The 27967-nt window shown below is 38.9% G+C and overlaps 1 protein-coding gene across 1 annotated transcript; it reads right to left on the bottom strand.

Moving 5' to 3' along the window:
* Positions 1-1749: 1749 nt before the first annotated feature.
* PPP1R42 (protein phosphatase 1 regulatory subunit 42) lies at positions 1750-27967 on the bottom strand. Its single transcript, XM_061995882.1, is given in 9 exon segments — positions 1750-1880; positions 13133-13171; positions 13174-13287; positions 14701-14829; positions 15776-15893; positions 22405-22521; positions 24778-24916; positions 25341-25507; positions 27839-27967. Coding segments are annotated over 9 exon segments (1083 nt in total).

Consider the following 27967-nt stretch of genomic DNA (forward strand, 5'->3'; position numbering starts at 1 on the left):
CCCGGACGCGATGTTTTAATTGGGATAAAGTAACGGTTTCGAAGGAGGGGGAAATTCAGTCGCTAGGCTGGGGGACCCCGGCGGCGGCTGGCTGGGAACGAGTCCCTTCTCTCCGCTCCGCCGCCGCTGCCCGGGCTCGCCGGGGGCGTCGGGGCGGTGGGGCAGTGCGTGCCCTGGCGAGGCTCGGCTCCGTCCCGCAGCCGCGGGGCAGCGCGGGGGGCCGCAGGAAACACCGAGAGCTGGAACGGTGAACGGCGAGCAATTAAAAATTAGTAACGTTAATCAGAAGGGACGGTCAAAATAAATACCGAGGGTATAGAATTAGCGCAGAAAAGCATTCTGAACGAAGCCTGATAGAGCGATAACGGAGACACAATAAATCAAGCCTCGGGAGCAGTAGAAAAACAAAGTCCGGGCGATTCGTTACCGATTGTGCAGCCAAGAAAATTAAGGACTTAATCTTTAGCGATAATTGGAAATTGCGGGAATGGATGATTTAGGGGTGGGATGGACAAGGCTGACTAGGACCCGTCGGGAGATGTCGGCAGTGGCCCCAGCCGGGCACTGCCCCGCATCACTCCCGGCCCCGGCAGCCCCCAGTGCGCGGCCGCCACAGCCGCCAGCCCTCGGGGCGCAAGGGGCGGGCGAGTCCGACCCAGCAAGAGGCTCCGTCTGGGTATTACACAACGCCACTGAGGGGGACGAGCCCCTGCCCGGCCCCCGCCACTCTGCCTCGTCGCCGCCGCCCCTTCGTGCCCCTCGGGCCGATACCCGCAGCCCTGCCGAGCAGCCCCCGCCGGGGCGGGCAGGGCCGGGTGGTGAGGGGTGTTACCAGGCTGTTACGAAGGAGGTGAATTTCAATACAAAAGCATGCCCGACATTGGCCTTTGCCGGGCACTGGCAGCCTTGGTAGCAGTTTCTTTTCTTCCATCAGGAGTCACTCTGTCAAAAGCTACTCTGTCAGTATTTACAAGGCTGTGATAATGGGCTTCACCTGCACCACAGGTCCTCCTTCAGCTCCCCAATGCCCAGAAGGATGAGGGCTGTGGTTTCATGGAGGATGGTGGAGCCCATCAAGCAGCCCTGCTGAACTGGCCTCGCATCCTGGCCCACGCCTCGGCCTCAAGTTTACCAGATCTGCCTTTGGCGCATGGGAGCACTGCTGAAATCTTGCTGCCACTAACATGTCTTAGAAATCCACTTGGTTGACACGTCTGCCCAGCCAGGCTCTGGGACTCAAACAAGCAGTTCTTGAACCTGTCCTCAAAGTTGCACTGAAAGCACCCTCCCTGGCACCGTGATGTTACATGGAGGTACATGGTATGGACTGCCTGTGACACGGGGAGACTTTCCAGCCAGCCTCAGCTCCCCTAGTGCTCCTTCTCTGTTCTGTACTGCCAAATGTGCACTGACTGGGTCCAGCCTGCCAGTCTGGGGATCAGCTCTCCCATACCCCAAGGATGTGGCCTAGGTCTGCCTGCCTGAGAAATATCAACTGTAAAAGGACTTTTAACTAGGTTCTGGGACCCGCAACTGTGTTAATACAGTTCAATGATAGAGGTCTTAATGCTAGCTGTCCGAAGTGTGCAAGGCTTCACAGACACCTTACATTAGCACATCATGAGTTGTTGTGTTCTTTTTATTGTCTCTAATGTACTTAATGACACAAAACTATGTTTGGGGTTTTTTCACTTTCCTATTGCACACACTCTGAGTTCAGTCTCAGTGCAGGAAATGCAGCGGGAGGAGTTAGCAGTGGTGGAGCTCCCCCTCACTATCTTTGGACAAGTCCAAATCCAGCTTGCTGCAGAGTGCCATTAGAGAGATTGCATAGTGAGACTGGTGAGTAGGGTTTGCAGAGACCACCTTGGCTGCTATCGCTGTCACAAAGAAGAGGTGTTTTGGTAACATTAAAAAAAACAACAGATACAAAGGTAGCGACAGTTGCTCTTGGCCTCATCAAGACTTTCTATCACCAGAAGACTCCTCCACTGGAAGACCACAGAGATCTAACAATTATTTTCTTGTATCAAAGTACTATATAAGTCTAAAGTCGTAACAAGCTGCTGCAGCTGTTTCTTCTTTCCCAGATAAATGTCCAAGAATTACTTTCCTGCCTTACCTTCCATGTTATATTTCACATCTGAAAAACACCAGCCACATAAGAGCCAGATTTCCAGCATGATTTAGGTAAGAAAAAGTTCTACCAGAGACAGAGTGATGTTTTTCGAGGTACATTTCGCTCCCTTCACGTCAAATTATTTTCTGGTTTTACAGCTACAACTCAGGACAAACATTCACAGCGTTTCTTTCCCATTTGTTCATTTTCTCCCACTCCCATTTCTGTACAAGGACTGAACACGTGTGTTTGCCTGCTGGGGTAGGGGAGCATGGGAGCTGGTGCTGCTGATGGGATGGCACATGTGTCGCTTGCTTGGGTGAGATGGTTCCAGCGCAAAGCCCCAGATGGTCTGTGCTGAACTCCAGCTGTAGCTTGGGAATAAATCAAAGGTGACACACAAGCCATGAGAGAGTACAAGCAGGTTGAAATCCAGAATTTCTGCTTCCCAGGGAAGCCTCAGCATTTCATAGTAGGAGCATATTCCAAACTCAAACAGACGTTTTGAAAATTCCCAATTCAATGCTTTTTTCCTTGCTTCAAATGCCATGTTGTTCGGGAATTGTAGGGCTACTTCACATCCTGCAGTGATGTCAAATGTTACATTACAGCGTGGCAAAACACCTTTTATGCATTTTCTGTGTAACTAAAGGTAGAGCTGCTTCTTGGCACTGGAATGCTGGAACACATCAGTGCGTCTCCAGCGTGCTCTAGGAAAGATTTTAACATTGAAAAGGAAACAGGACAAACATTTTAAATTTCATCTCTCCTTCCCAATTTGCTGGGCCTTGTTCATTAACAACCTAAAAACAATTATTAAAGTTTTAAATTTGCCCTCCTGCCCCCCTTTCACATTGTCCTCTCTCCAGATTTTTCTATTTGTACTCATAAATCCAAATATTTAAAAATAAACGTGGATTTTATTTTTGAAATCACAACATTCTAGGAGTCAACTTGCCAAAGGGAAGCTGAAGTGAGTTTTAGGTTCCATTCACCTGGCTGCCACCAGGAAGCAGACATCCGCTTTTCTCAGTAATAATTACTTTTAAAATCACAGACTCACAAAATTGTAGGGGTTGGAAGGGACTTCTAGAGATCATTTAGTCCACCATCCTGCTATAAATGTATCTGAAATGTGTATCAGAAGGGCTGCATTCTACTGTGTGTGCATACCTACATGTTAGAGCATAATAAGAAGACTTAGTCTTACACTATTAAAAAGGCAGGTCTTTTAAAGCCTGAAGATACTGGGGTCCTACTGTGATTCCATTTTGCACCCCCAGGTATTTGAGGAAATACTTCCAAACTGTTCCATTCTAGAGGACAAGCCAGGTGTCCAGTTTGGAATGGTCTCCATTAGCTCAGCCACTCTTACTCTAGGAAAAGAGAAAGGTTGAACCAGGGTGAAAGGTGAGAACTTCAGGGACGAGGCTCTGAGCCTTCCTTCCTTCGGCAGCAGGCACGTGAGCAGTGCAGTGTTGCAGGGCAAGGGCTGTCTTTGCTGTAGCTCAGTTGGGAATGTTTACGCACCAGCTAAGAGCATGAATGCTTGCAGCCAAGCGGGATGGCAGGCCTGAGAGGCAGGGCTTTAGAGCGGGGCAGGGGACAGCACTGAACATACACAAATGCAGCTGGGAGGAGGCCAAACTATTACAGACCAGAGACAGTGAGAGAGAGATGAGATCCAGAGTGAGCTGTTTCACCAGTGGAAGACTTGGATGTGGGTTTGCTGTAGCTAGACACGGGTTGCTTGGCTGCAGGATTCTCTGTGTGAAACCCCACGGCCCATGCTGTACAGAGAATCATTTATTCAGCTCTTCAGTGTTATATTTAATGTAGAATAAATGAAAACCTTAAAGCCAGAAGTACTCTGAATGTATGATAAAGAGGTCATGCTCTCGATGGCTTACACGGCATAACCCACATTGAGAAACACTAAATACCCCTTGGACAACTGTAGATGAGTGTGTGCACGATAGAGGGGTCAGTGTACAAAGCCTTCCTCAGGCAGCATCATGTGGTAAAACCCAGGAGACGACTTTCTGATGGGCTACAGAGTCACCTGCAGAGCCAGTAATCTGGCAGCTGCTGTTTTAAACGAGTTCATCAAAAGCATGGTGGTTCTTGCTCTTCTCTGGGAATTGTCAAAACAAGAAGCACCTTTTTAAATGTATACTTTTCTGTTCTCCCTGACCCAAATAGCTCTGATGACAACAGCTTGGTTAATACTAATTTTGGTAATGGCCTAACAGTGACAGCTCTGCATCAGAGCTTTATTTGTTCTTTTGTATTTTCTTATCCCAATGGCAAATCACTGTCTAGCTTTAACAAAAGCAAGTGACACCTCAGGGTTATAATGCCACTCCTCTACTACCTTAGTTTTGGAAATCCATTTCTTTTATAATGATGATAAATATCTTGTGTTCAAAAGGAGAACACATGCAGGAGTTTGTTTATTTGGATTGCCTTTGTCAAAGGTGAATGAATTGGAAACAATAACAAAACATGCAAGACTTTGAACACAAGACAAGACAAATCCTATTTCCTTATTCAGGAAAAAAATCTTTCTCATTTCAGAGAGGATCTCAAGCATCAGATGCTGAGCTGACATTCATGCAGAGAAAACTCTGTTAGGAAAGGTTTTATTCCAGGGGCAATTTACAATCTGGGCTTTCCCTTCCTTATCTTTATGTTTGGAATTTGCCTATATCTGAAGTCTTGAGCATTCACTTAATTACTCAAAGTAGTGCAGAGCAGCCAAACTCCAGTCCTGGTTACTTGAAACAGATTCTGAAGTGAAATTAATGTGTAATAATTGCAATCAAAAACTGAATCAACACAGATATTATTCTTCTAGTGCCTTCTTTCCTAACTGTTCCACATTATTCACCAGAACTTGGAAAAACCCAAATAATGGAAACTATTTCTCAGGACTACAGATCTCAAACATCATATGCTAATAGCTCCTTTCTTCTTGAAGTAAGAGACTGCAAGGTGCCTCTGTGTAATTGGTAGGAGTATCACGTATGGAAAGAGGCAGCTACTTGGGTATTCAGGTCACAATCTAGGTGAGGCACTAGTTAAAAACAACAGCTTTCCTGAGGAAGTTTAAGAATTAGGCAACCGGTTTAGCCTACCATGCGCTGACGGGTTTACATGCTTTTAATGCAAAGTATTGCTTCTAGATGAAGGGGCAGTCTCATTTTTTTTAATAAATGCTCATAAAAGGCAGTGATAAATTCAACATATTTCTTTCTGTCTGCTTCTGAGGTTACAAAGCCAGAGATAACACATCCAAACAGACACCAGCACCGTTCTTTATACAGCTCTGAAAAAAATAGAAATCCATTAATGTCCAAATCTTCAGTGTAACTTCTGGCTTTCAGAATTCAGCTGACTTCTACTTCACTTCAGAGTCTTCCTCGACCTACATCAGAGAGATCAGACAGATGAGATCTTCACGTCAGAACCACAATTGCTCCTGTCGGCATTAACGTTTCCCAGGACCACACAATAGCAAAGCTTCTAAGCAACGTTATCAGAAACCACAGTGGAAAAGAAGAAGGTCCTTAGTGATTGTGAGGGTATCGACTGATGCAGTGAAAGCCCCTGGTATTCTTTTTTCCCCAGTGCCAAGCCTGGGGCCAGACTGATCTGACTGACGTAATCCCGACCGTTTGCAGTATGATACATTCCTTCATTACAAAATTGACTTTCTGCACATCAAAAAATGGTGAAAGTTAACATTTTTTTCCACATAAATTTGTTATCAACTACTGGTAATTTTCAAGTTCTGTAAGAAACAAACTCTCAGCAACAATTAAAGCAATTTCTCTTAAATCACACAAGACTCAATCTTGTATTCCAAAACAATTTCCTACAAACTGTGTGCAACTGATTATACCCAACTTTACTGGACATGTGAGAGTCTAATACTAATCTGCACTCTCCATGAAGAGAAGACCTCACTGCTCTTTTTGAATTAAAGTATTAGTCTGTTACAGGGATCATTTCACAGCTGGATCTGATTTATCTTGGTTTTGATGCAGCAATTAATTCTGCTCAGAGTCAAGAAAACAGAAAGCTGTAGTCAGTAATTTCTATAGTCTCTGGTTACAGTGGTATTTGATTGAAGAGGTCAGGTTCAAATACATCTGCTTTTTAGCAGTGAACTCCTGGAATACTTCAAGGCCACGTGAGAAAGTAAAAACTCATTGGCGGTGATTTTTTTTCCTAGCAAAGTAAAACTTATTTGTTACTGTCACAATATATAGCATTTATGATTTAGTGACTTTGAATAGGCAGGTTCACATACTAATTGATTCCCCCCAGAACTCTGTTAGTCAGGACAGATGCTTCGTACAGTATGCCAAGATAAAAAATTGTAAGAAGGAAGAGCCTTTCAGAACCCCTTATTTTTTTCAGTTACACTCTGATTACAATCACATACTTTCCTATAAGAACTGATCGTGTATCTGAATCCTTAATCATGGAGGACAGGTGAGGTGCCTGAGGACTGGAGAAAGGCCAATGTCACTCCAGTCTTCAAAGAGCGCAGGAAGGATGACCCAGAAAACTACAGGCTGGTCAGCCTCACCTCCATCCCTGGAAAGGTGATGGAACAACTCATCCTGAATGCTGTTAATATACATATGAGGGAAAAGATGGTTATCAGGGGGAGTCAACATGAATTCACTAAGGGGAAATCCTGTTTGACCAACCTGATAGTCTTCTATGAGTGCATAACCAGATGGCTAGATGAGGGGAGAGCAGCGGATGTAATCTACCTTGACTTAAAGGTTTTTGAAGCTGTCTCCCATAACATCCTCATCAGAAAGCTCAAGCAGTGTGGCTTGGATGAGTGGACAGTGAGGTGGATCGAGAGCTGGCTGAATGACAGAGCCCAGAGGGTGGTGATCAATGGCACAGAATCGAGTTGGAGGCCTGTGGCCACTGGAGTTAGACAGGGACCAGTTATGGAGCCAGTCTTGTTCAATATCTTCATCAACAACCTGGATGAGGGGATAGAGTGTACCCTCAGCAAGTTCACTGATGACACCAAACTGGGAGGACTGGCTGGTTCCCCAGAAGGCTGTGCTGCCATTCAGTGGGATCTCGACCCAAAAAGCTACACCAGTACTGGGGATTGCTCTGAAAACATTGGAAGCTTTACTGGCAAGGCCTGGCCTCACACCTCCTAGGTCCTAGGAACAGTTTTCAGTGAGGAGAATATGTGCCAACAGTAGATGACAATCAAATTAGGAACTGCTAAGACAAATGTGACATGTCCAAGTCTTTGCAGCTGGAGGGGATGCTTCCCAGGGTGCTGGAAAGGAATTTGAGGAGATAAAGCTGATACTAAGTAAGTAGCTGTAATGCTGTCCTCCAAAATGTAGCGTCTCATCGTGCCGGATGAGGGAAAAGTGATTACCTTTTCACCTCAAGTTTGTTAAAGCAACTGCTTTTCACTTTCCAGATACGGGAATACACCTGCAGAAATGCATGGTAGGATACAGGAAGGCAAACAAGTGAAACAGGGTTTATAGTATGGCAGTAGATGAGTTTCCTGGAACTAACTTCAACTGTATAGCTTCCAGAGTTGTTGTGAGGTATTACAGAATTTATTTCTATATCCCTATTCAGGCAGCAGTCTCTATTTTAACCTCCAATTACTTTAAAAGTGTGCCATCTGCTTTAAAAACCCAAAAACACAGCACTATTTTTACTTTGTCAGTAAACAAAGTTTAGTTAGCTTTGTGCACACTTTGTGTACATAAAAGTGATTGTTACTATTTTGTAAATTGGTTACACCATAAAAAATGTGCAATGCTAATGCAGCAGACTAAAAGTCTTATGACCTTTTGTGTTTTTATCTCAACAGTAGTCTGAAAAAGTACTGACAGCAAAGATCTAGGATAGGAAAAAAGTAAACGCCGCATACAGGATGACTTTCATTTATCTAATAACTATTGTAACGTGTAACACTCAAAAAAAGGTATGCAAAGATTGGAGTTTGCTTTTTGTTTATATTACCATCCTAATAAACAAAAAAAACCCCTCAAATCTTTGCATATCTATTTTTCAGGTGTTACGTTTTAGATGGCCATCTACAAGATGCAACACACCGTGCAGTCACCGAAGAGCTCTCTGTGTGTTCTGCTCAAAGTGTTATTGACCTATGGCTGGACTCAACAATCTTAAGGGTCTTTTCCAACCTAAATGATTCCAAATATTTATGTGTTTTCTGTAGAGGGTTTCAAACAGTCTGGGTTTCAATGTTCTTGAAAGTGCATTAGAGCCTGCAGACCCAGATGTGCTCTGGTAGTTTTTTGACCTACTGCTGGCTGACAAGTTGCACGTGCCATTTGGTCTTCTAAAGGTGTAGGAAAGAGCATGTGTCTCCTAGAAGAGGTAGCAGACTAATATGAGCTCATGTGCTTCTGCCAGTTTGCTAATCTGTGGGCATGTACACCTTGACAGGTAAGCATTTGTTGTTTGGTCTTGCAGAGGAGCTGGAGTAGGTTTGGTGCAGCTGGCAATCTGCTTGCCAGGAGATGCTCTCTCAGCCATTTGAGAAACCACACATCCCGTTCAAGGGCACAAGGGGGTTTGTGGCAGCGCGTGTGTTCTGTCAGTGGATTTTACATCCTTGCTCTTTACCAGTTTAGGGTGCAGCCAGAGGCACAGAGAACTGAAGTGTGGAGGCATGGCCAAAAAGGGATGCCTTTTATCACTGTCTTTAGGATGCTGAATGATGTGACTGTGAACTACGACAGATCTGGCATATATTAAAACTACTTTTAAAAAAAATTGTTATTACCACTACTGAAATTTAAGCTTAGACAGAAGATAATGCCATCTGCATATCATCTTGCATGTTTGTAATGACAGGTTATGGATTACATGGGCAGAATCCTTCAGCAGCACATTCAGCAAGGCTGTAAACACGGATACAGAAATACCATGCTGATACACGTAACTGTCATGTCATTTACACTCACCTTTGCAGGTAGTGTATCTCCTCCAGGAAAAAAGGGAACCGGCCACTAAAGTGGTTGAATTGCCTGCTGAAACCTTACGTGGGCCACAGTAACCAGAAACTGCTAGTGCCTGGCCTCTCTTCAAAGAGCTCTGCCTCAGCAACACTATTTCATTTCAGGACTTCATCTCTTTATCCTTACACTTTATCTAGCATTACAGTGACTCCTTTCATATCCCATGTCATGGCTGAATAATTCATCAGCAAGTAAATTCCTTACATTTCTTTTGCACAACCGTCATTAGTAATTGCTGATTGATACTTTCTCAACCTCACTTAGGAGACGTTTACATTCATCTTTCAACACCATCACCAAGGAAAGGCAGTGAGGTGGGCTATAGCTGCTGCAAAAGGGGCTCTGGAACACGCTCTCAACTCTGCCAAAGTGCTCTAGCCAGTATCTCCAAAAATTTAACTTGTTTAATTCTGAATAGGGTTAGAGTGTTTGTAGGCCATTCAGTGACTCAAACCAGCTCTAGGGATGCACTACTAAAAACGTGCTGGTTTCTACATTAACTCTGCATTTCCATTTGTAGTTTCTTCCATTTGAACTAGAGCTTGAACTACGTGGGATGTGCATGGCGGCTAGGAGAGTGGCCAGGAGAGAGGTTGACAATTAGTTGGCACAATCCAGTACACTTCTTACATGCTGACTATTTCATTTAAAGATATCACCATATTGCTTCAATCACATAAGATACACTGGAGAGACAAAAGGTGACTTTCCCACCACATTCTGGATCGCTACAACACTGCTACAAACACTTACTAGGAGATTTAATTCCATGAAGTAAGGAAATGTGGGCAGAAACTGATGGCTACAGGTTAAGTTTACAACATGAAAATTTCAACAACTTCTCTCCTCAGGGAAAATTAATAAGAGTGTATCCCACTGGAAGGTATTAAGTGTCTTTAAAATAGTGATTTGGTTTATTTCAATTACTTCCTGCCAATATCCTTAATTCTCTCTAAATGTTCAAAACTAACTTAAAATCCAATATAAAATTGCTATTGTTTTTACATCATCAAAAAGGAAAGAACAATGACACATTTCAGTAACCCAGTTATAACTGGCTTTTTTCACTGTTCAGGCTGTATGTAATCCTCAGTGGATCTTAGATGTAGGCTAAAAAGGCATTTAATGCCTGTTTTTCAGTTGCCAAGGTCAAACATCACCTAGCACATAAGGGGAAGAGGAAACATCTGCTGGAATACTAGATTTGACTAACACAGAGGGTAGGATTAAAATTCACTAATTTCTTTGGGCCGATACTGAATTTCAATTAAACAATACAAGTATTTGTTCAGTTTGACAAAATTTCCTCACTTTGCTTGTGGGCACACTTACACATATCCCTCATTATGGATCTGGCAAGGGAATACTGTGGTTTATAATTGTTTCATATCTGCATATACTCTCAGAATGAGTATATCTGTATTTTCAGTTATTTTTTTCTCCCCCAAATAAAGCATTTTAAGGAATTCACAGGCCTTTAACTAATTCCCAAGACTCTTTGGTTTCCATGGAATTCCACTGGTAACAAGATCAGAATACATTAGATCATTCCCTTGCACTTGGCTTTGGTGAGGCCACACCTCCAATACTGTGTCCATCTTTGGGCTCCTCTCTACACGAAGGACATTGAGGTGCTGGAGAGGATCTAGAGGTGGGCTACCAAGCTAGGAAAGGATTTGGAGCATGCCTCATCTGAGGAAAGGTTGAGGGATCTGGGGCTGTTTAGTCTGGAGAAAAGAAAGCTCAAGGGGAGACCTTAACCCTCTCTACAACTACCTGACAGGAAGTTTTAGCAAGGCAGGGGTTGGTTTGTTCACCCTAGTAACAAGCAACAGAACAAGAGGAAATGGCTTCAAGTTGTGCCAGGGGAGGTTCAGGCTGGATATCAGGAGGAATTTCTTTACTGAAAGGGTGGTCAGGCATTGGAATGGGCTGCCCAGGGAGGTGGTGGAGTCACTGTCCTGGAAGTGTTTAAGAGATGGGTGGATATTGCACTTAGGGAAATGGTCTAGTGGTTGACAGGGCTGGGACAAAGGCTGGACTCCATGATCTTAAAGGTCTCTTCCAGCTGAAATGATTCTCTGATTCTACATCTCATGATCAGTGATTACACATGAAATGGTAATGTACAGCAACCTTCAGCATCCAAGTTCCACCTAGAAGTTCTTCAAAAATAGGAAACAAACATCATCTGACTGTAGTTTATTTTAACCTTTACATGAATCACTCAAATAGTTTAATTTGCAAATGTAAATTAACACAAATATTTCCATTTTACTCCAATCAAATATGGAAGTTACAATCTTTTCCTTTCTAGGGTGCAAAGGGATTTCAGTGGGGCCAGGACTGACTCCAGCTTTCTAATACTGTGAAAATTTTTGTCAAACAAAGAAGGTCAATAATTGGACAGCTTTTTAACACAGAAGGGTAGGATCAGGATGCGTCATCTCGAAGGAGATGGCAGAAGTTCTTATACTGAAAAAAATAACTTTCTGGGAGGTGCCATACACGCCTGTTCCATCCATTATTAGGGCTAAGGAGAGTGAGCAATGAAAAGCATGTTTATTTAGCGTGGCTCAAGGGATGGGGTGCTAATAAAGATGAAATGCAAGCTGATAGAACACTGAGCACATGGACAAACTCTTTTTACAACAGAATTAAAAAAAAAGATGCATACTTGTATGGCATGAGTGTTAGCTTGTACCCCTCAACATTTCACAAGCCTGGAATTGGAAAATAATCATATAATAGCACTGTTTTGTGATAATTATGGCATTATTCCTGCAGTTCTTGTTTGTAAACTTCTCCACTGCTCTGTGCCTTCTGCAGCAGGAAAAGAATTCAAGCATGGGCACATATATGGGGAGTTCAGTTTCTTTTTAGGCTAGAATGTATCCATTGTCATATGAAGAACAAAAATGATACTTTGGAAGAGAGCAGCTCTGTGATTGGTAATCCATCCCTTCTCAAAGGAAAACCAGCTATTTTTAATCAGAACATATAATCAGTAGGAATGAAACTCTTGGAATGTAAAGTGGAAACTGTCAAAAATAAAATAGTATTAAATGTTGCTCAGTGGAATTTTCAAACATACTAATAAATTCTGATTTGCCTGTAAAATTAAACACTGCATTTAGTAATTTAGTTACAAGAGAATATCTGCCAGTAGAATTTATTTCTTTATTTTATCTACAGCATTGCATAAATGATTTTTTTTGTTGTTGGCCAGTACAGATGACAAATAATAAAATACTTAGGTTAAAAGTAGCATTAACAATCTGGAAGGAGTGATATTAAGTCTCAAACACTGAACTAAACTATTGATACAAGTAAAACTGGAAAAAAACTATTGGTCCCAAACCTCAAATCCCTATGAGTGGATTTTATTTCTGTAAACACTTGCATTGAAGTACATAATACAGCTAAACTCTGCAGTGTTTGAATTCACCTAATGTCTAAATGTCTGTAAGGCACATACCTCAGATTTTCTTTCTTGATGGTCTCAAGCTGATGCTACAGGAAAACGTTAATCAAGTATATAATACACCAAACACGTCAATTAGAAGTAAGCTAGAATGATGAAAAGTGATTGTTTCTCCTTCTGCATATTACTGCATGCATGGCATCAGCCTTCACCAATGTTTTTGACACCGTGCTTCAAATAATTAACTTCAATATTATTTTACCTTTGTGGAAGATTGCAATCAAATGCATATCACAGAAACCAGTAACACCGGAGCAGAGTTATTACTATTAGCTAGTCTACTAATTTATAACCAGAAACAGAAATCTATTATCCTGTCTTTCAAAGAAATAAAGATAATAAATACGGTTAAAAAACCTCAAAACTGATTTCAGATGTAATTCTACCTTCATGTACTTGTTTTCCAACTGATTCAGTATGAGCTGCGCAAGCAATAGCCAACAGAACTGAGAGTAAGATGGAACAGGAACACACCTGAGTTTTTGTCCAGCTTATGTTTTTTTCCAGGATTCTTGGCAGAGGTTTTCTTTCAACTTTGTCCATCTCAAACAAAATTGAAGAATTTGACTTTTCTTTCACAGACTGACGGTGGTGACAGGGAAGAATAGGATCAAGTGTTTCAAAGTCAGCTGCAGAAAACAAAGGAAAAAGGATTAATTCAATATCCCAAGTCAAACCATATCTATTTTAATATTCAATGTGATTGATCACAGGTTCCAATATATCTTGTTATAGAAAATGGTGTAATAAGCCTTAGGGCAAAGTGCCTCAAATTTGAGAATGGAAAATTTGGTATGAATTTATGGAAAGTGCTGCAAACGCTGATGAAGGTGAATATTAAAGCAGGTATTCCCGCTCAAGTACAGTTATTTGAAAGGGGGTTAATTCAATTACATAGCACTTCCTTATATCAGTAGTTGTCCAGAAGACAGAATATTGCTTCAGACCCATTGCCATTCACATCTAGCTTCCAAATACTGAGCAGACTACAGCTTTCTTGGGGCTGAGGCTGACAGATTGAGTACTTTTCACTTTATAGCTACAAAAGTAACTGCCTTTCATGAGATTTTGTGAATTAATGTGGGATAGTCTGGCTACAAAGAACATGCTCTCTCCCCCAAGTTACACGTCATAGTTTATCTTCTGAAAGCAATAGTATAACTGCCATTGATTTCATTTTATAAATATGCTCATTCAAAGCATTTTTAGTAATTTGAAGTCTAATGTCTGTTTCCAAATCTTGTAAGATGGCAAGACACGCTGATAAGTCATTTATGTTTTAATCTGCAGTACCAGGTTACTGTAACTGTAACAACAACAACTCCCACCCCATCATTTTTTAAAAACCTCAAAGTTTATTTCAGGTTTTGCTTGTGTTTAAAAATCAATTTGTTTTCCCATTTCATGTTGCCTTTTCTTTAAGGTTGAAGGCTTTTTACCTCCAAGGCTATTTTTTTTTTCCTTTCCAAGCTTAATACTTTCACTTCTGCTAGCCATGTATCTTGTGAAGGCCTTTAAAAGGACTGGCAATTAACACAGATCAAATAAGTAGCAACAACTAGATTTAAAAAGTCTGATGTATTTCATGCATATTTATTCTACAATGCCCAAACCCCCTTTTTTTTTTGGAGTGGGGGAGTGTAATGGATTTGAGGTTTGGGACCAATAGTTTTTTTTCCAGTTTTACTCGTAGTAATAGTTTAGTTCAGTGTTTGGGACTTAATATCACTCCTTCCAAATTGTTAATGCTACTTTTAACATAAGTATTTAATTATTTATCAGCTGTACTGGCCAACAAAACACTCCAAATGTACTAACTACATCTTTTTCATAATTCTGGGAGAATGGGATGAAAGGAAAAAAAACACCACATGAACAAATGCCAAAATTAAATTTTACACTGGAAAAGTTCAGTTTCTACCTCCGTGTCTTGGTCTCACCACCGGTGCAGTTCTCATTCTCAGTATATTTACTCTTAGCTGCTATTTTATTGTTTCTGTAATATTGCAAATATGCATGAAGTAATTGATTGGTTTGCTTACAAAAATGTAGATAAGCTGTATGTTCATTTGTCATTCTTTCTTTGCTTTTTTTCCTGGCAGCTTTGGAGGCTTTCCAATTCATTAGGAATTGTCTTTCCATTTCTTTAATTTCCTTCCCATCAAGGGATTCTGTCAAAGAGAAGAGAACATTTTCTGTGATACATGAAGTGAACTAAAAGGCTCTATAAATCTGCATTTACTGTGTACTGGTTCAATATTTGCTCTATTCAAGATGCAAAAGTTAGTTGATACATCTTAAACACAAAAGAAAGCATCTATTATTTTTATAACTTCCAAGAGAGATACATCTGTTTTACATTCAGTTAACATGTAGCACCTTATAGAAAGTTCTGAAGAAAAGCTGTGCCCTTACATAAGACATCTATAGATGCAGAAATTCAGGCCACAAATTTAGGTTGCTTTAGAACTGTCCTGAGGCAGATAGGCTTTTTCTTAATGGCCAATCTTTTGTATTCTCAGAAAAAAAGTAAACCATGTTCTGTAATTACAACTTTAAAGATAATTGCCACCTTTCTCCAAAAAAGTAAAAATATGAACAAATACTTTTTACTTGTTTCTACAGCATGGATACTTACATGTAGAAGGCTAAATTTCCTCCTTTTATGCTAAAGATATCTCACAACAACAAAGTAAACCGCATCATGGCAAAGTTAGGATTAACAGCTGTAAATGTACAACTAAAACACCAAAGCAACTACTACAGGCTGACAGGGGAGTAAGTTACACTTAACTTTGAAAATTGGTTTCAGAACATATGGAATATGAACACAAAAAAGTCTTATTGTCTTACAACAGTCTCCCTGATGATCTATCATTTAAAAAAAATTATGACTACTACTAATAGCAAAAGCTAAACAACTCAGTTTGTGCAGTTGATTATATGAGCAGTTTTAGCTACATTACCTGTATGCAAATAAAAACTTTATCACTTAATGTAAGGTAGTTGTGTTTACATACATAGCACAATTCAAGAACAATCCATGTAACAGTCATTTTCTAAAATAATGAGGGTTATGGGTGGATTTGGGAGCTGGCTGTTTGACTTATCTTTTACCTAAAGTTTGTGACTGTACAACGATCCTGTCCCTGTATTTTGGTTTGTGGCAGATGGGGTTTCCCATAAGATCCATTCTGCGTAGCTTTATCCATTTGTTTAACACAGCCTCCACATCCTGCAATTGATACCAGAACATTGTCATTACTTTTTTTCCCCTCCAGAGTAAAAATTCAATAGTAATACCATTTGTTCAACCAGGCCCAAATCCTGTAAACAGAAATAACTTCAATGAGACTATCCATGTATTAATGTGCACATGAAGAATGTGCATTCTCAAGGAGAGTGGTGTGTAGCATTCCCTGAATAGATGATAATTGCACAGAAGAAATGGTGATGCAGTTGGAAAGCTCCACATTGATTGCAGTAAGATTGCAGTAATGCCAACTATGGAAAAAAAACACTACCATTCTAAGCACCTAAAGCTAAGGGATTACCAGCCAAAACATCTGTATATCTAGTGCCTGTTAATGCATTACTGTGGTCTCACAGAGCCCTTAAGAGTATCAGAGTCTTTTTGAAAAAAAAAAAAAAAAAGAAGTGGAAGAACAAATACTTTACAGAAAGACCAGACTAAAATAAGGTAAAAATCCTGCAAACCACAGTAGACTGCCTCTCTCTTTATATATATATGTAAAACTGTATTTTGCAGTAGGAACATTAAACCTTCCCTACACAGCTGTGGGTGGCCAGTCATAGTATTGGCCCAAATAGTGAAATTTTTTAAATACACCTTTCTCCATCTGGGTTTTCTTCTGGTTACCCAAGGGCAGTGTGACCTGGATAAAACTTCTGCCTTTTAAATACAATAAACTCAACTTAAAAGGATGCAAAGCTTATCAGATTGCTCCCTTCTATTCAGATACTCTTCTTTCTGAAATACACTCTTTTCAAAATTTCACTTAACTGTCACTCTGGATAGGCTTCCTTATATATGTGAAAAGCTTAAGGAGAGTTTCAAAACAATCTGTAGGAATACAAGAGCAGAGAGGATTTATGTGCTACAGTTGTAACAGTGTGGAAAAAATCTACTCATCATGATGCAACAGATTCTAAAGTGCAAAGTCTGTAGAATTTTGTAGCTCGATGCCAATAACAAAGTATCTGCTGATGTAGATCTCTCCTAGCTCCTTCTAAAGCAGAAAATCACCTGGGTAATGCAAGCAGGGAGAATTCTGGTTTTGCAGGCTCTGTTCCTTCAGTAGAAATTCTTCCTGGGAATATTCCATGGGTTTTATAATACACGTTTAGAAAAATCACGTGGAAGAGGAAGTGGCAGCACAGCCTCATACCTCCAAACCATATCATTTTTCATCTATCGACAGCGATATCATCTACTGCTACCCAATGATGATAACATCTTTGTAGAACAACAGAGAGCAAAAGTGTGGTTCTGTGAGGAGCAAGACTGATAAAACAATGCAAGAAACTCTGAGGAGCAGTCCACATGAAGAAATGTTGATAAACGTCATAATGTTCCACAGCAAAGCTTTATCAGCATGTATCAGAATAGCGAGACGATAACTCCCACAGTTTAGGCGCTGACACTTCATCACAAATACAATAATTCAGGGAGAAAATATTTTAGGCTAGGCTTATTTAAAAAGCGAGAGCATTTAGCAAGTGTATTTATTTATTCTTACCTGAGCAGTCAGGCATTGTCATTGAAATCTGTAATGTGTTCTAGATTTCACTAGAAAGATTTTTTTTAAGGAATAGTATTGCAACACAAAATTGTCCGTTACTGAAATAAAATGTATACAGTTTAACTTTGATGAATGTACATAAAGAGCCCTGTAGATTTTTGTTAGCTGTTACTTACTTGATAAATGACCCAGAACATGCTTACTCCAGTGTATGTTTATCTAAGAGCACACTAATCCTGTGCTGAAATATGATTACCCTTTCGATACGCTCTAGTTGTTCATTGCCTTCCTGTCTCTAATAAAGCGCTTTCACTTCCCAGCCTTTCAATAAGCTGTACTAAAGGGACCAGACACTCTTCTGGGCAGTCTCCGTTTGATAAATGATCATGTCATGCTATCACTTTGAGGTCTGCTACAAAATACTGACGAGCAAATTATATTCTATTGAGAGGGGGGGAAGGGGGGAAGGGCAAGTGCCTTAGTAGGCAGCTGTAGTGCTGGCAATGACGTTCCTACCAATTAACGCTGCCCATTTAAGAACTGGTATTTGACCAGTACGCTCCAGTTTTTATCGGAACTGTCTAGTCTGACTGCCCTAACTACATCTACAGACAGCAATTTGTCACCATTTTGATTACCTGTCGTAATCTATTTGAGAAAATCTATAATATTTCTCTTGTTCCTGACTCAAATCTGAAGCGAGTGAATTAATCATTTGTGATATCGTCTTGTCAGAATCAATACTGGTCGGAGGTTGAATAAATAAAAGACTTGGGAAATGCAGATTTTTATAGGTATTTATAGCTATATTTTATTTATCTATCCAAATGCTCACAGAAGTCTAATGTAATTAAAAAAGAAATAATATCCTGGCTTTTTATAAACAGGTATAGTTGTGGAGTTGGGTTTTTTAAATAGGTATGGTGCTTTTAAAGAATTCCCTTAGTAATCCAAATATACTGCAGCCTAGAAGTCCTCGTGAACACGACTAAAGTAATGCAGAAGCTCGATAAGATAAATAAATGAAGTACCAAGCAATAGAAAACAAAGAAAAGCCATTTCTATTGAAATAAATTATATTCTTGATAACTGACCTCAGACATGCTTTTTACATGTGGCAGCTAGTCATAGTAAGATTTTTTGCATGAATTGAGAAAAATAACTTAATTTTGTTCTCTCCACTGTTCAGACTGCATTACAGAAACTTCAGTCATGTTAAACAAGGTCATATGCCTTGATGTCTGTTAATTATGCTAACAATGCCCTGAATTAGCCAGAACATGAAGTTCTTGAATTTCCTAGGCCTAATTTTAAACTATGCTGAAATCAATGTGGCATTGTTGAAAACAGAGACTCTGTGGGTTTTCATAATAATGTGAAAAAAATGAGATAAGTGTTTAGATGTAAAACTAATTACACAAAAGTGAGAGAAGCCTACATGAGCAAATTGCATTTCACACATTTCTAATACCTTTCACATTTCCCTCTTTTGCAAAGATGCCATATTATTCCTGCTACACAGATCACTGCTGTTGACCAGCCCTGCTCAGATGTGGATGACTCCTCTACAGCTTCTCTTCCCACCAGGTGAAGCAGAGCTGGGCACAGAGCTCTTGACACTCTGTCATGTAGCACTGGCACCACCCCTAATCAATGCCAGACATTCCTGAGGATGTCCTTGATGGCAGTGGTGGGGAAGCAGGAATGGGGAAAGAGGGAACATTGAGCTTTTGGCATGATAAAGAGGTATACAGCAGAGTTTTGAAAACACAGGAGCAAGAGGGAAGCAAATGGAGGCAGCTTGTGTGGGAATGAAAGAGCCTTTACGCCATGTAACAAGTTCAGACAGCAGAAGCAATTAAATATATGTAGCACAATTGTATATCCACCTAAAATCCATTCAGCTGTCATAGTTGTAAAATAATGTAAGTCACAGAAACATGAAACTGAGGGTTGCAAAGAAACTGAAACATACACAAAACTTCCCTCAGCTATTTTTAAAAAACGTTTAGTGGATGTATAAGATTATTCTCCTGTTAGATGTTTACTGTAATTTAAAACCTCTTAAACAGAGATAAAACTGTCATTTAAAAACACATACATACACACTTGCATGGCCTACAGCTTTTTCAGTAGTTCAGTGTCTGGGCTTTTTTATTTAAATAAGAATTTACAATTCATGATAAATAGAGACTACTAAAACATAATCTCCAAAACACAATAATTGTAGCTGGAAACTTGGATATCCAGCTGCATTACACTGTGTGTTAGATACATTCAATATGGTCATTAATTTTACAGGTTTGCAAAGATATGAATAGAAATGCCCTATCTGATCCAGATTCTTGAAACTTGGAGACTATTTAGAAAGCACATGGTACAGTCACTTTAGAAATTTACCAGAGCTTGATGCAAGTGTAACTGACAGCAGCAGCAGCAAACTCACATGCTAACTACATAATTTTTCAAAAGCTATGACCATGTAACATGGAAATCTAAATGTCAAGTTGATTTGTGTAAATACTGTGGTCTTCCCAACGATGAAATAATGAAATTTAGCAATGATGATGTAATATATACAGTTACTGAATGATGCAGTCTTTTTGTCCTCTCCTAATTCTGTTTCAGAAGATATTCTGTATTTCCTCTGACATATTGAAAATATTATCTCTCAGCTGACATCCTCATTCTTTAAAATAACTAGTTTTTTGTCTAAGGCAGTCTTGTTTTAGAGTAATCACAAATTAAGTCCTTTGTATTCATAAGAAAGAAAACAGACAATTAAAAAGAATCAATGTAATATGATTTATTTGGAAAAGGAATCCTTTTCAAAAGGGAAGCTTTGGAGGCACTACCTATTTTTAAAAGCTTGCTGTTATTTTGTTGTAACCAACATATTTAATATGCTTTTAGTTACTCAGTGAAAGTCTACATGAATCATATTTTGATATGAATTCCTGGATATGAATTTGACCAATCTGATAGACTTCTACGAAGGCATAATTGGCTGGCTAGACAAGGGAAGAGCAGCTGGTGTTATCTACCTTGACTTGAGGAAGGCTTTTGACACTGTCTCCCAGAACATCCTCATCAGAAACCTCAAGCAGTGTGGCTTGGATGAGTGGACAGTGAGGTGGTTCGAGAGCTGGCTGAATGATAGAGCCCAGAGGGTGGTGATCAATGGCACAGAATTGAGTTGGAGGCCTGTGGCCAGTGGAGTTCCACAGGGACCAGTTCTGAGGCCAGTCTTGTTCAACATCTTCATCAACAACCTGGATGAGGGAACAGAGTGTACCCTCAGCAAGCTGGCTGATGACACCAAACTGGCTGATTCCCCAGAAGGCTGTGCTGCCGTTCAGCGGGATCTTGACCGGCTTGAGAGTTGGGCAGAGAGGAACCTCACGAGGCCTAACAAGGGCGGGTGCAGAGTCCTGCACCTGGAAAGGAACAACCCCATGCACCAGTACAGGCTGGGGACTGATCTGCTGAAGAGCAGCTCTGCAGAGAGAGACCTGGGAGTCCTAGTTGATAATAAAGTAACCATGAGCCAGCAATGTGCCCTCGTGGCCAAGAAGGCCAACGGTATCTAGGTTGACATGCTTCTGCAGAGGGGTTGGACTAGATGGTCTCTAAAGGTCCCTTCCAACCCCTACCATTCTGTGATTCTATGATTCTATGAATTCAATCACAACAGCCAGGTAGAAACACAGTCTGAAATACAATACCTTACGAATTCTCCTGTAAAAAATACATGCAATATTCAGCATTTCAAAATATTAAAATTAAACATATTAAGAGTCCAAATAAAATATATTGACCTAGATGATTGATAGATTATGCACACAAAGTACTGGAATCTCCTTTTTAGTAAACAAAACTGCCAAATTTAATGTAAAGATTTAAATATTCTAAGAAGTAATAAAAGTAGTTATTTTAACAACTACTAACCAATGAAAATTAATTTTTCTGAAGAAATAGAATGTATATGCAAACCATTAATGAAGGAGTTTAACCAAGGCTTTATGATGGTGATTTGGTTTACAGTTTAAGCCAACTAATTTTAGTATCTGTTAATAAAAATCTAAATGTCAAAAAAAGCAGAACACTAAAGACTATGGTTTATGTTAAATGATAAGTAGTGTTTATCAAGTAATTTATAAAGTTTATTCCATGTCTCCACCATGCAATGATGATGTCAGCATAGTTTTTAATATATGCTTCATATTCAGTTCCTAGTATGACATCCTAACTTGTAAAAATAATGTGGAGTGACAAGGCAGATACCCCCTTTTCGAGAAGATAAGCTGGAAATTACGAATCTACAACATTCTGTTTGAATCACATTCACTACTGCAAAAGGAAGAGCAAAAATACTTTCATTTCATTTGTTTTAGCTGCTGCTATGGAAGTTAGAGGCCTTGCTTATAAAGACATGTCTTTCCTTAGCAGAAATGTATCAAAGAAAATCCATGCAAATACTGCTCATGATACTCTAGCAGCAATATTCAAAAAGTCATTTTAATATTACAGTGTTTGCAAAATCAGGTAGATGATCTGATATCCAAGAAGCAGCTTTTATTGACAATAAACCAGAGAATTAAAAATCGTAATACAGTAAAATATTGAAAGTTATTTAAAAAACAATGGCCATGTCATCTTTGCAAATTAAGCCACTGGTAGTCACTCAGATGGCCAAAACATACACACTAACCCTACTCTTTGGACATCAGATATTACAGTTATAACTTTGTGCATCTACTACTCCATTGACAGACACGTGCACAATTGCCTCTTTAGACATTAAAGATGAATGGTTCTCCATTTTTAACCTCAGCAAGATTTTTGGACGAGAAAAGATAGCATGCTTGAAAAGTCAGAGGTTCAATAACTGCAGAAGTAAAGCTTATTTCTCCTCAGCTATTTAGTGATAAAGATGAATTTGACTAATATCTTTTCACCCACACGAAACATATATTTTAGTACCTCCATATTTTGAAGTTGATTGTCAGTGGCTCTAAGGTAAGAAAGATTTTCCAAAACTGCCAGTTCTTCTAATTCATCAATGTTGTTGTTGCTGATATTCAAAACAGACAAAGATTTCTGAAGGAAGAAAAGTAGAAAAAGGGATTTTTTTTTTTTCATGCCATACATGAGCCAAGTTGTAAATTCTTACGGAAAATTCTCTTGAAGGAAGAGCAAGCATATGTAGCAGAAACGTGCAAATACAACTACCACATACCTCACACATTGTTTTTTGTTGGTTTTCCATCTTGTCCTAAAATGCTCCTTATTTCAGTTTTGAAGTCAAACCAAACTAAGATTATTTCACAATTACTTCAGGAATTCTTATTAAATAGATTTCTTTTTTCTCTCTAAATGTGTTCAAATGCTTTACAGAGTTCTGCTAGAGCTACTAACTCTACATTTGAAGTATGAAGGAAACACAGAAGTTGACTGCCCTTTCCAAGGTTACATCTGAACTGTACAGACCTGAAATCCATATCTGATACCCTCATAGTCTCATTTAAAGCAGGACTATACTGGTTTTCTCTCAGATTTGATCCTAGAAACCTCTTGGTATAAATACTTCCGAGTCACATAATACTTGGTATAAATACTTGGTATTAATACTTGGTATAAATACTAGTGAGTCACATAATGCACTTTGCCTTTTGTAACAGACAATAGTTAAGACAGTAATTTTTACATTCTAGGTAAAAAGTAAATGTATTTCAGGTGTTTATCTCAGGAAATACTCAATGTAGTTTCACAAAAGGAACAAGAAGGTTATACCTCTAGAAGATGAAAAGGGTCGCCTAATCCAGTGAGTTTAGAATTAAAGCAGCTATGGAACTTAGATTTTTTCTCACTAATGCTATTTCAGCCATGTATACAGGAAATGTTACACCCTTCTAAAACATTGCAGGCAGAAATTACCAGTATCATCCTGATACACACAGTGCAAAAGCTTCATTTCACTTAAAAGACACATGATTATCATCACCAAAACATTTGCTTGTGGTACACAGAGAAGTTTGTATCATCCTGGAAATATTACAGCTCTATAACTTCCCCCAACTTTCATCAGTTCTCCGATATAGAAGGAACAAAGCAAAAGTGCTCTCACAGGAATGGGTCATTTCTATTAAAAGAAAATGGCAATACATGTCTTGGATTCCTTAAGCTCAAAATAGAAAGAATTAGATCTAGGTCAAATGTTTATGATGTACACATGAACAAAGGAACTCACTTTCAGTGAGTTCTTCATCTTCACAAACAAAAAAAGTTCACTGAGGCCTGACAACACTTCCAGGCACAGAGCAAGATGGATTTTTTGGTATAGAACTACATCTATTATGAAATAAAGCCTGGTTTTTTTAACCACTTCAACAATACATTTGATGTTCACTGAGCAATTAACATGGTGAAAGAAAGCTTCAAAAGCTGACTTTCCTGAAATCTTGACATATCACATGTATAAAAATTGCAGAACTAAAGTGAATGCTTTTGATTGTATTGGTCTTAATATCCAAAAGAAAAAGCTGATTGCTTTTTTTTTTCATTGCATTCTCTAGAGGAATACAAAAGGCGGTAAGTAAACTAATGTAACAATCAAATTAGACACATGTCAAGAAACTAATTTCCTGCAAACTAAGTGAGGAAAGGCTGTGGGAACAGGCTGTTTAGTCCAGAAAAGAGGAGAGTGAGGGGGGATCATATTAAAATTTATAAATATATAAATAGTGAATATCAGGAGGTTGGGGCATCCTTTTTTTTGATGGTATCTAGCAACAGGACAAGGGGTAATGGAATAAAGCTGAAAGACAAAAAATTCCATTTAAACATAATAAAAAACTGTTTCACTGTGAGGGTGATGGAGCCCTGGCACAGGCTGCCCAGAGAGGGTGTGGAGTTTCCTTCCTTGGATGTCTTCAAGACCCACCTGCCTGAGTTCCTATGTGACCTGATCTAGATGGACCTGCTTCTGCAGAGGGTTTGGACTAGAAGGAAGTTGGAAGGTCCCTTCCAACCACTATCATTCTATGATTCTAAGTAAACTAAGATAACTAACAGTGTAAATTCCTACTCCTTTCCCAGTTTATTCACATTCTGTTGGTATAGGGCATCCACAAATTTCCTTATTTCCTCTCTCTCTTTATTCTCATTTCTATCCTTCATAGAAAGACAACTGAAGTAGAACCTGCTGGACTCCTTGCTTATATGAGAACTGGAATTGGAGTCTATTGGTAGGATTTGAAAGAATGCCACCAATCGGCAGAAAAGGAAAATACACAGTGATCAAGTCAAACTGATTTACCTATTAACAGCTCAATGAAATGCTCAAAATGTACTTACTGCCAGGGATCTCAGAGATCTCGGATCAAAGAGAAGCTTTTCACCAAGAGGCAGATGTTGATTTTCAATATGTAGCTCCTTTATTTTTTCTGTTTTATCCAGACCCTCTACCACAGTGATGCAGTTGCCCCCCAAATACCTGCAGAACAGAACACAACATAGATTTAATACCTCTTGAAAGTAAAAACAAACACAAGGCCCCAATATATTAAAAAAAAAGTATTATTAAGTAATACTTGGAAATTTTAATAGAAAAAGGAAATAACTGAACATGCAGGTAGAACATACAGCTAACAGATACAAAGGGGTTTTTGGTGGGTTTCTATAGTGCTATTATGATTACTACTGCAAAAAATAAAATAATTCAGATGCAAATAAATGTTAGGATGAGATGTCATTACTTATCATGGAACATTTAATTAAAAAAAATCATAAGCAATTACTTTTATTTGAAATGTAAAGTTTAAGAGTAGAAAGGATCTTAATGGCTACATAATTTAAAAATATCTTAGTGTAATAGTAATTATTTTACTAGTAAAACAAAGACACTCTGTTCAACTTACAGTTTTTCAAGCTTTTTCAGAGATGAGAGGTTTTCTATACATGAAATACAATTGTTCTGAAGGTAAAGGTGTGTTATATTAGAAGCAAAGTCCAGGTTCTGGATTTGACTGATTTGGTTATCATATAAATATAGAACTCTAAGATTTTTACACGCAGAGAGGTCACCCTGAAAAAAACCAACAACAAATTAATGCTATGTAAAGTTCACTCACTGCCTGCTCCTGGAAGCTGTTGATTGTCTCTATATTTAAGTTCTGCTGCACTATTTATACATTTTCACCTTTAACAAACACTTTCAACAACTATTTTTTCCTAGACAAAAATGCGTTAGTGTCAATAATCAGTAGATTTAAGACTGAAATCTGCCATTACCATTCTGTCATACAGAAGCTGAAGACTGCAGCCCTCATCAGCATGCTGATACCCTTATCAGCAGGTATCCCATGTGACTTTATTCCCTTCCCTGCCTTCAAAATATGGATTTCAGATAAGCACCATTGTTGATGTAGTTGTCTTCATCAAATCTCAGTGATGTAATGGAAACCAGTTCTTGGCGGAGGAATACTGTTTTATACAAAACCTTGCACTTCAAGGTATTTTGATACATTCCCAAGTCTAAGATCCACTCAAATGTTAATGTGTTTGTCTTAACTAAAAAGTCACGTTCTTCTGAGGGTTTCTGTAAAACTTCTCTATGGCATCTGATGAACCAGTTCTGATCAAATTCATAACTCATTATGGCTGTGCAAATTTCCAGGAGGGGGCTGAATAAACCCATTTCCTTGCATGGATCTGTTCCCCTAGAACTACAGAATCATTTAGGTTGGAAAAGATCTTTAAGATCATAGAGCTCAACCATAGACCCAGCACTGCCACATTCACCACTAAACCACATCTCTGAGATCTACACATCTTTAAATATCTCCAGGGATGGTGACTCAACCATTTCCCTGCGCAGCCTTTTCCAGTGCTTGACAACATAGAACAAGCTATTTGATTTTTGACTGAAATCACACTTTTAAAGCAGAAATCCACCATACACAACAATTCAGTTGTTCAGAGTTTATAAATTTCAAAGTGTGCTCAGTATCTTCAGGGGATCCGAATTGACTCGGGACTTATTGAAACCTCTATAAATTTCCTATTATTAAGCTCAAAGAAAGGAGTGACTGGGCTAAGTTTGCAGGTTTAAACTTTGAAAATGAAAGGTCATGGATTATTTTTTAAATGAATAAGCCCCAGGGAGCATTTAAAAAAAAAAAAAGTAGATTTTAACCTGTCTAATTTGAAAAAGTCACTACACCAGTCCAAATTTGTTAACCTCACATGGCTTATATCCTGTTCTTAAAGTCCCCCTTCCTTTCTCAGACTTCCTCTGAAATCTAATGAATAAATCACAGATAGATTGAAAAGATTGTGCTGTGAGTTAACAACTCTCTGTAAAATTCCCAAGACTAGAAAAAAATACAGCACTACTAAGAATAAAAGAAATGTTGCATTTAATAGCATATACTATCATTACTACTTTCTTTTAAAAAACAAATCTAATCTGCAAAAAAACTAGTTCCTTACATCTTCTTCTGTCCCACAGCTTGCATATTTATAAAGGTAACCATCCATAAATACAAATCTTTAAATAAAAAGTGTTGCTGAAAATCGGAAATTTGTTTTTCAATGTCAGACCTAAAATCTCCAAGAACACTATTGTTAGAGCCCTGCTGTTGAAGCCCTATAGCTACTGATTCAATGGCAACAGCCTAGCTATATTCTAGAGGAAAAGTGTCAGCTCTAAATGTTTAATTTGAAATTTCTTAAGTGTCTAAAGAGCTAAGCAAGTAGAGTTACCATTTCCCTTCTGGTGACTTCCTGAAAGCTCCTTTACAATGTAGCACCCATATGAAATAAAATAGCAAATAGGGTTTTTTTGTTGGGTTGTTTTGGGTTTTTTTGGGCTGCAGACTTCTAGAAGAGTTCTGTGAAATACTGCAAAAAAATACTTCAATGCTTCAGTTCATTTCTCTTGTGTAACTGCTTACATGGATTTTCTATTTTAATTAATTAATGGCAAAAAGAATTAGCTTACTGATGATATCCTTTAGGCTACACAGCTTCAGGTAAGTAAAATATTTCAACAAGATTTTTGCCACATAAAGAAAAATGTCATAAAATGTAATAAAATATCCTGCAGACTTAAAAGTCACAGTCAGCTGCTTTGATGTTCTATATGAAAAGTTACCACTGAAAGATTTTTCCACACTTTAAATGCCATGCATTTAAAATCCATTCAAACACTTTTATGTACAAACGCTGTTCCACACAATAATGGCAGATGTGTTATCAAAGCTTAACTGCAAGTCAATATAAATGTTAAAACACGGTATAGCTGTTAAAAAAAAGAAACTTGGCTTTGCTTGTCTCCCAAACTATAAACAACTCATCATAACAGTAGCTACAAAACATTTGAATAGTAAAAGGAATAAAGAAAAAATAATCTTACAATTACATCTATGTTCCTATCTGATAAATTCAGGTGAGTTATTTTTTGCAGGTATTGTCCAAAACCCTCTTCACTGCGATTCTTGTGACTGATGCTTTTAGCAATTACATCCATCGTTAGTCGAACCAT

The sequence above is a fragment of the Colius striatus genome, chromosome 4 (genome assembly GCF_028858725.1).
Source record: "Colius striatus isolate bColStr4 chromosome 4, bColStr4.1.hap1, whole genome shotgun sequence".
NCBI lineage: Eukaryota > Metazoa > Chordata > Aves > Coliiformes > Coliidae > Colius > Colius striatus.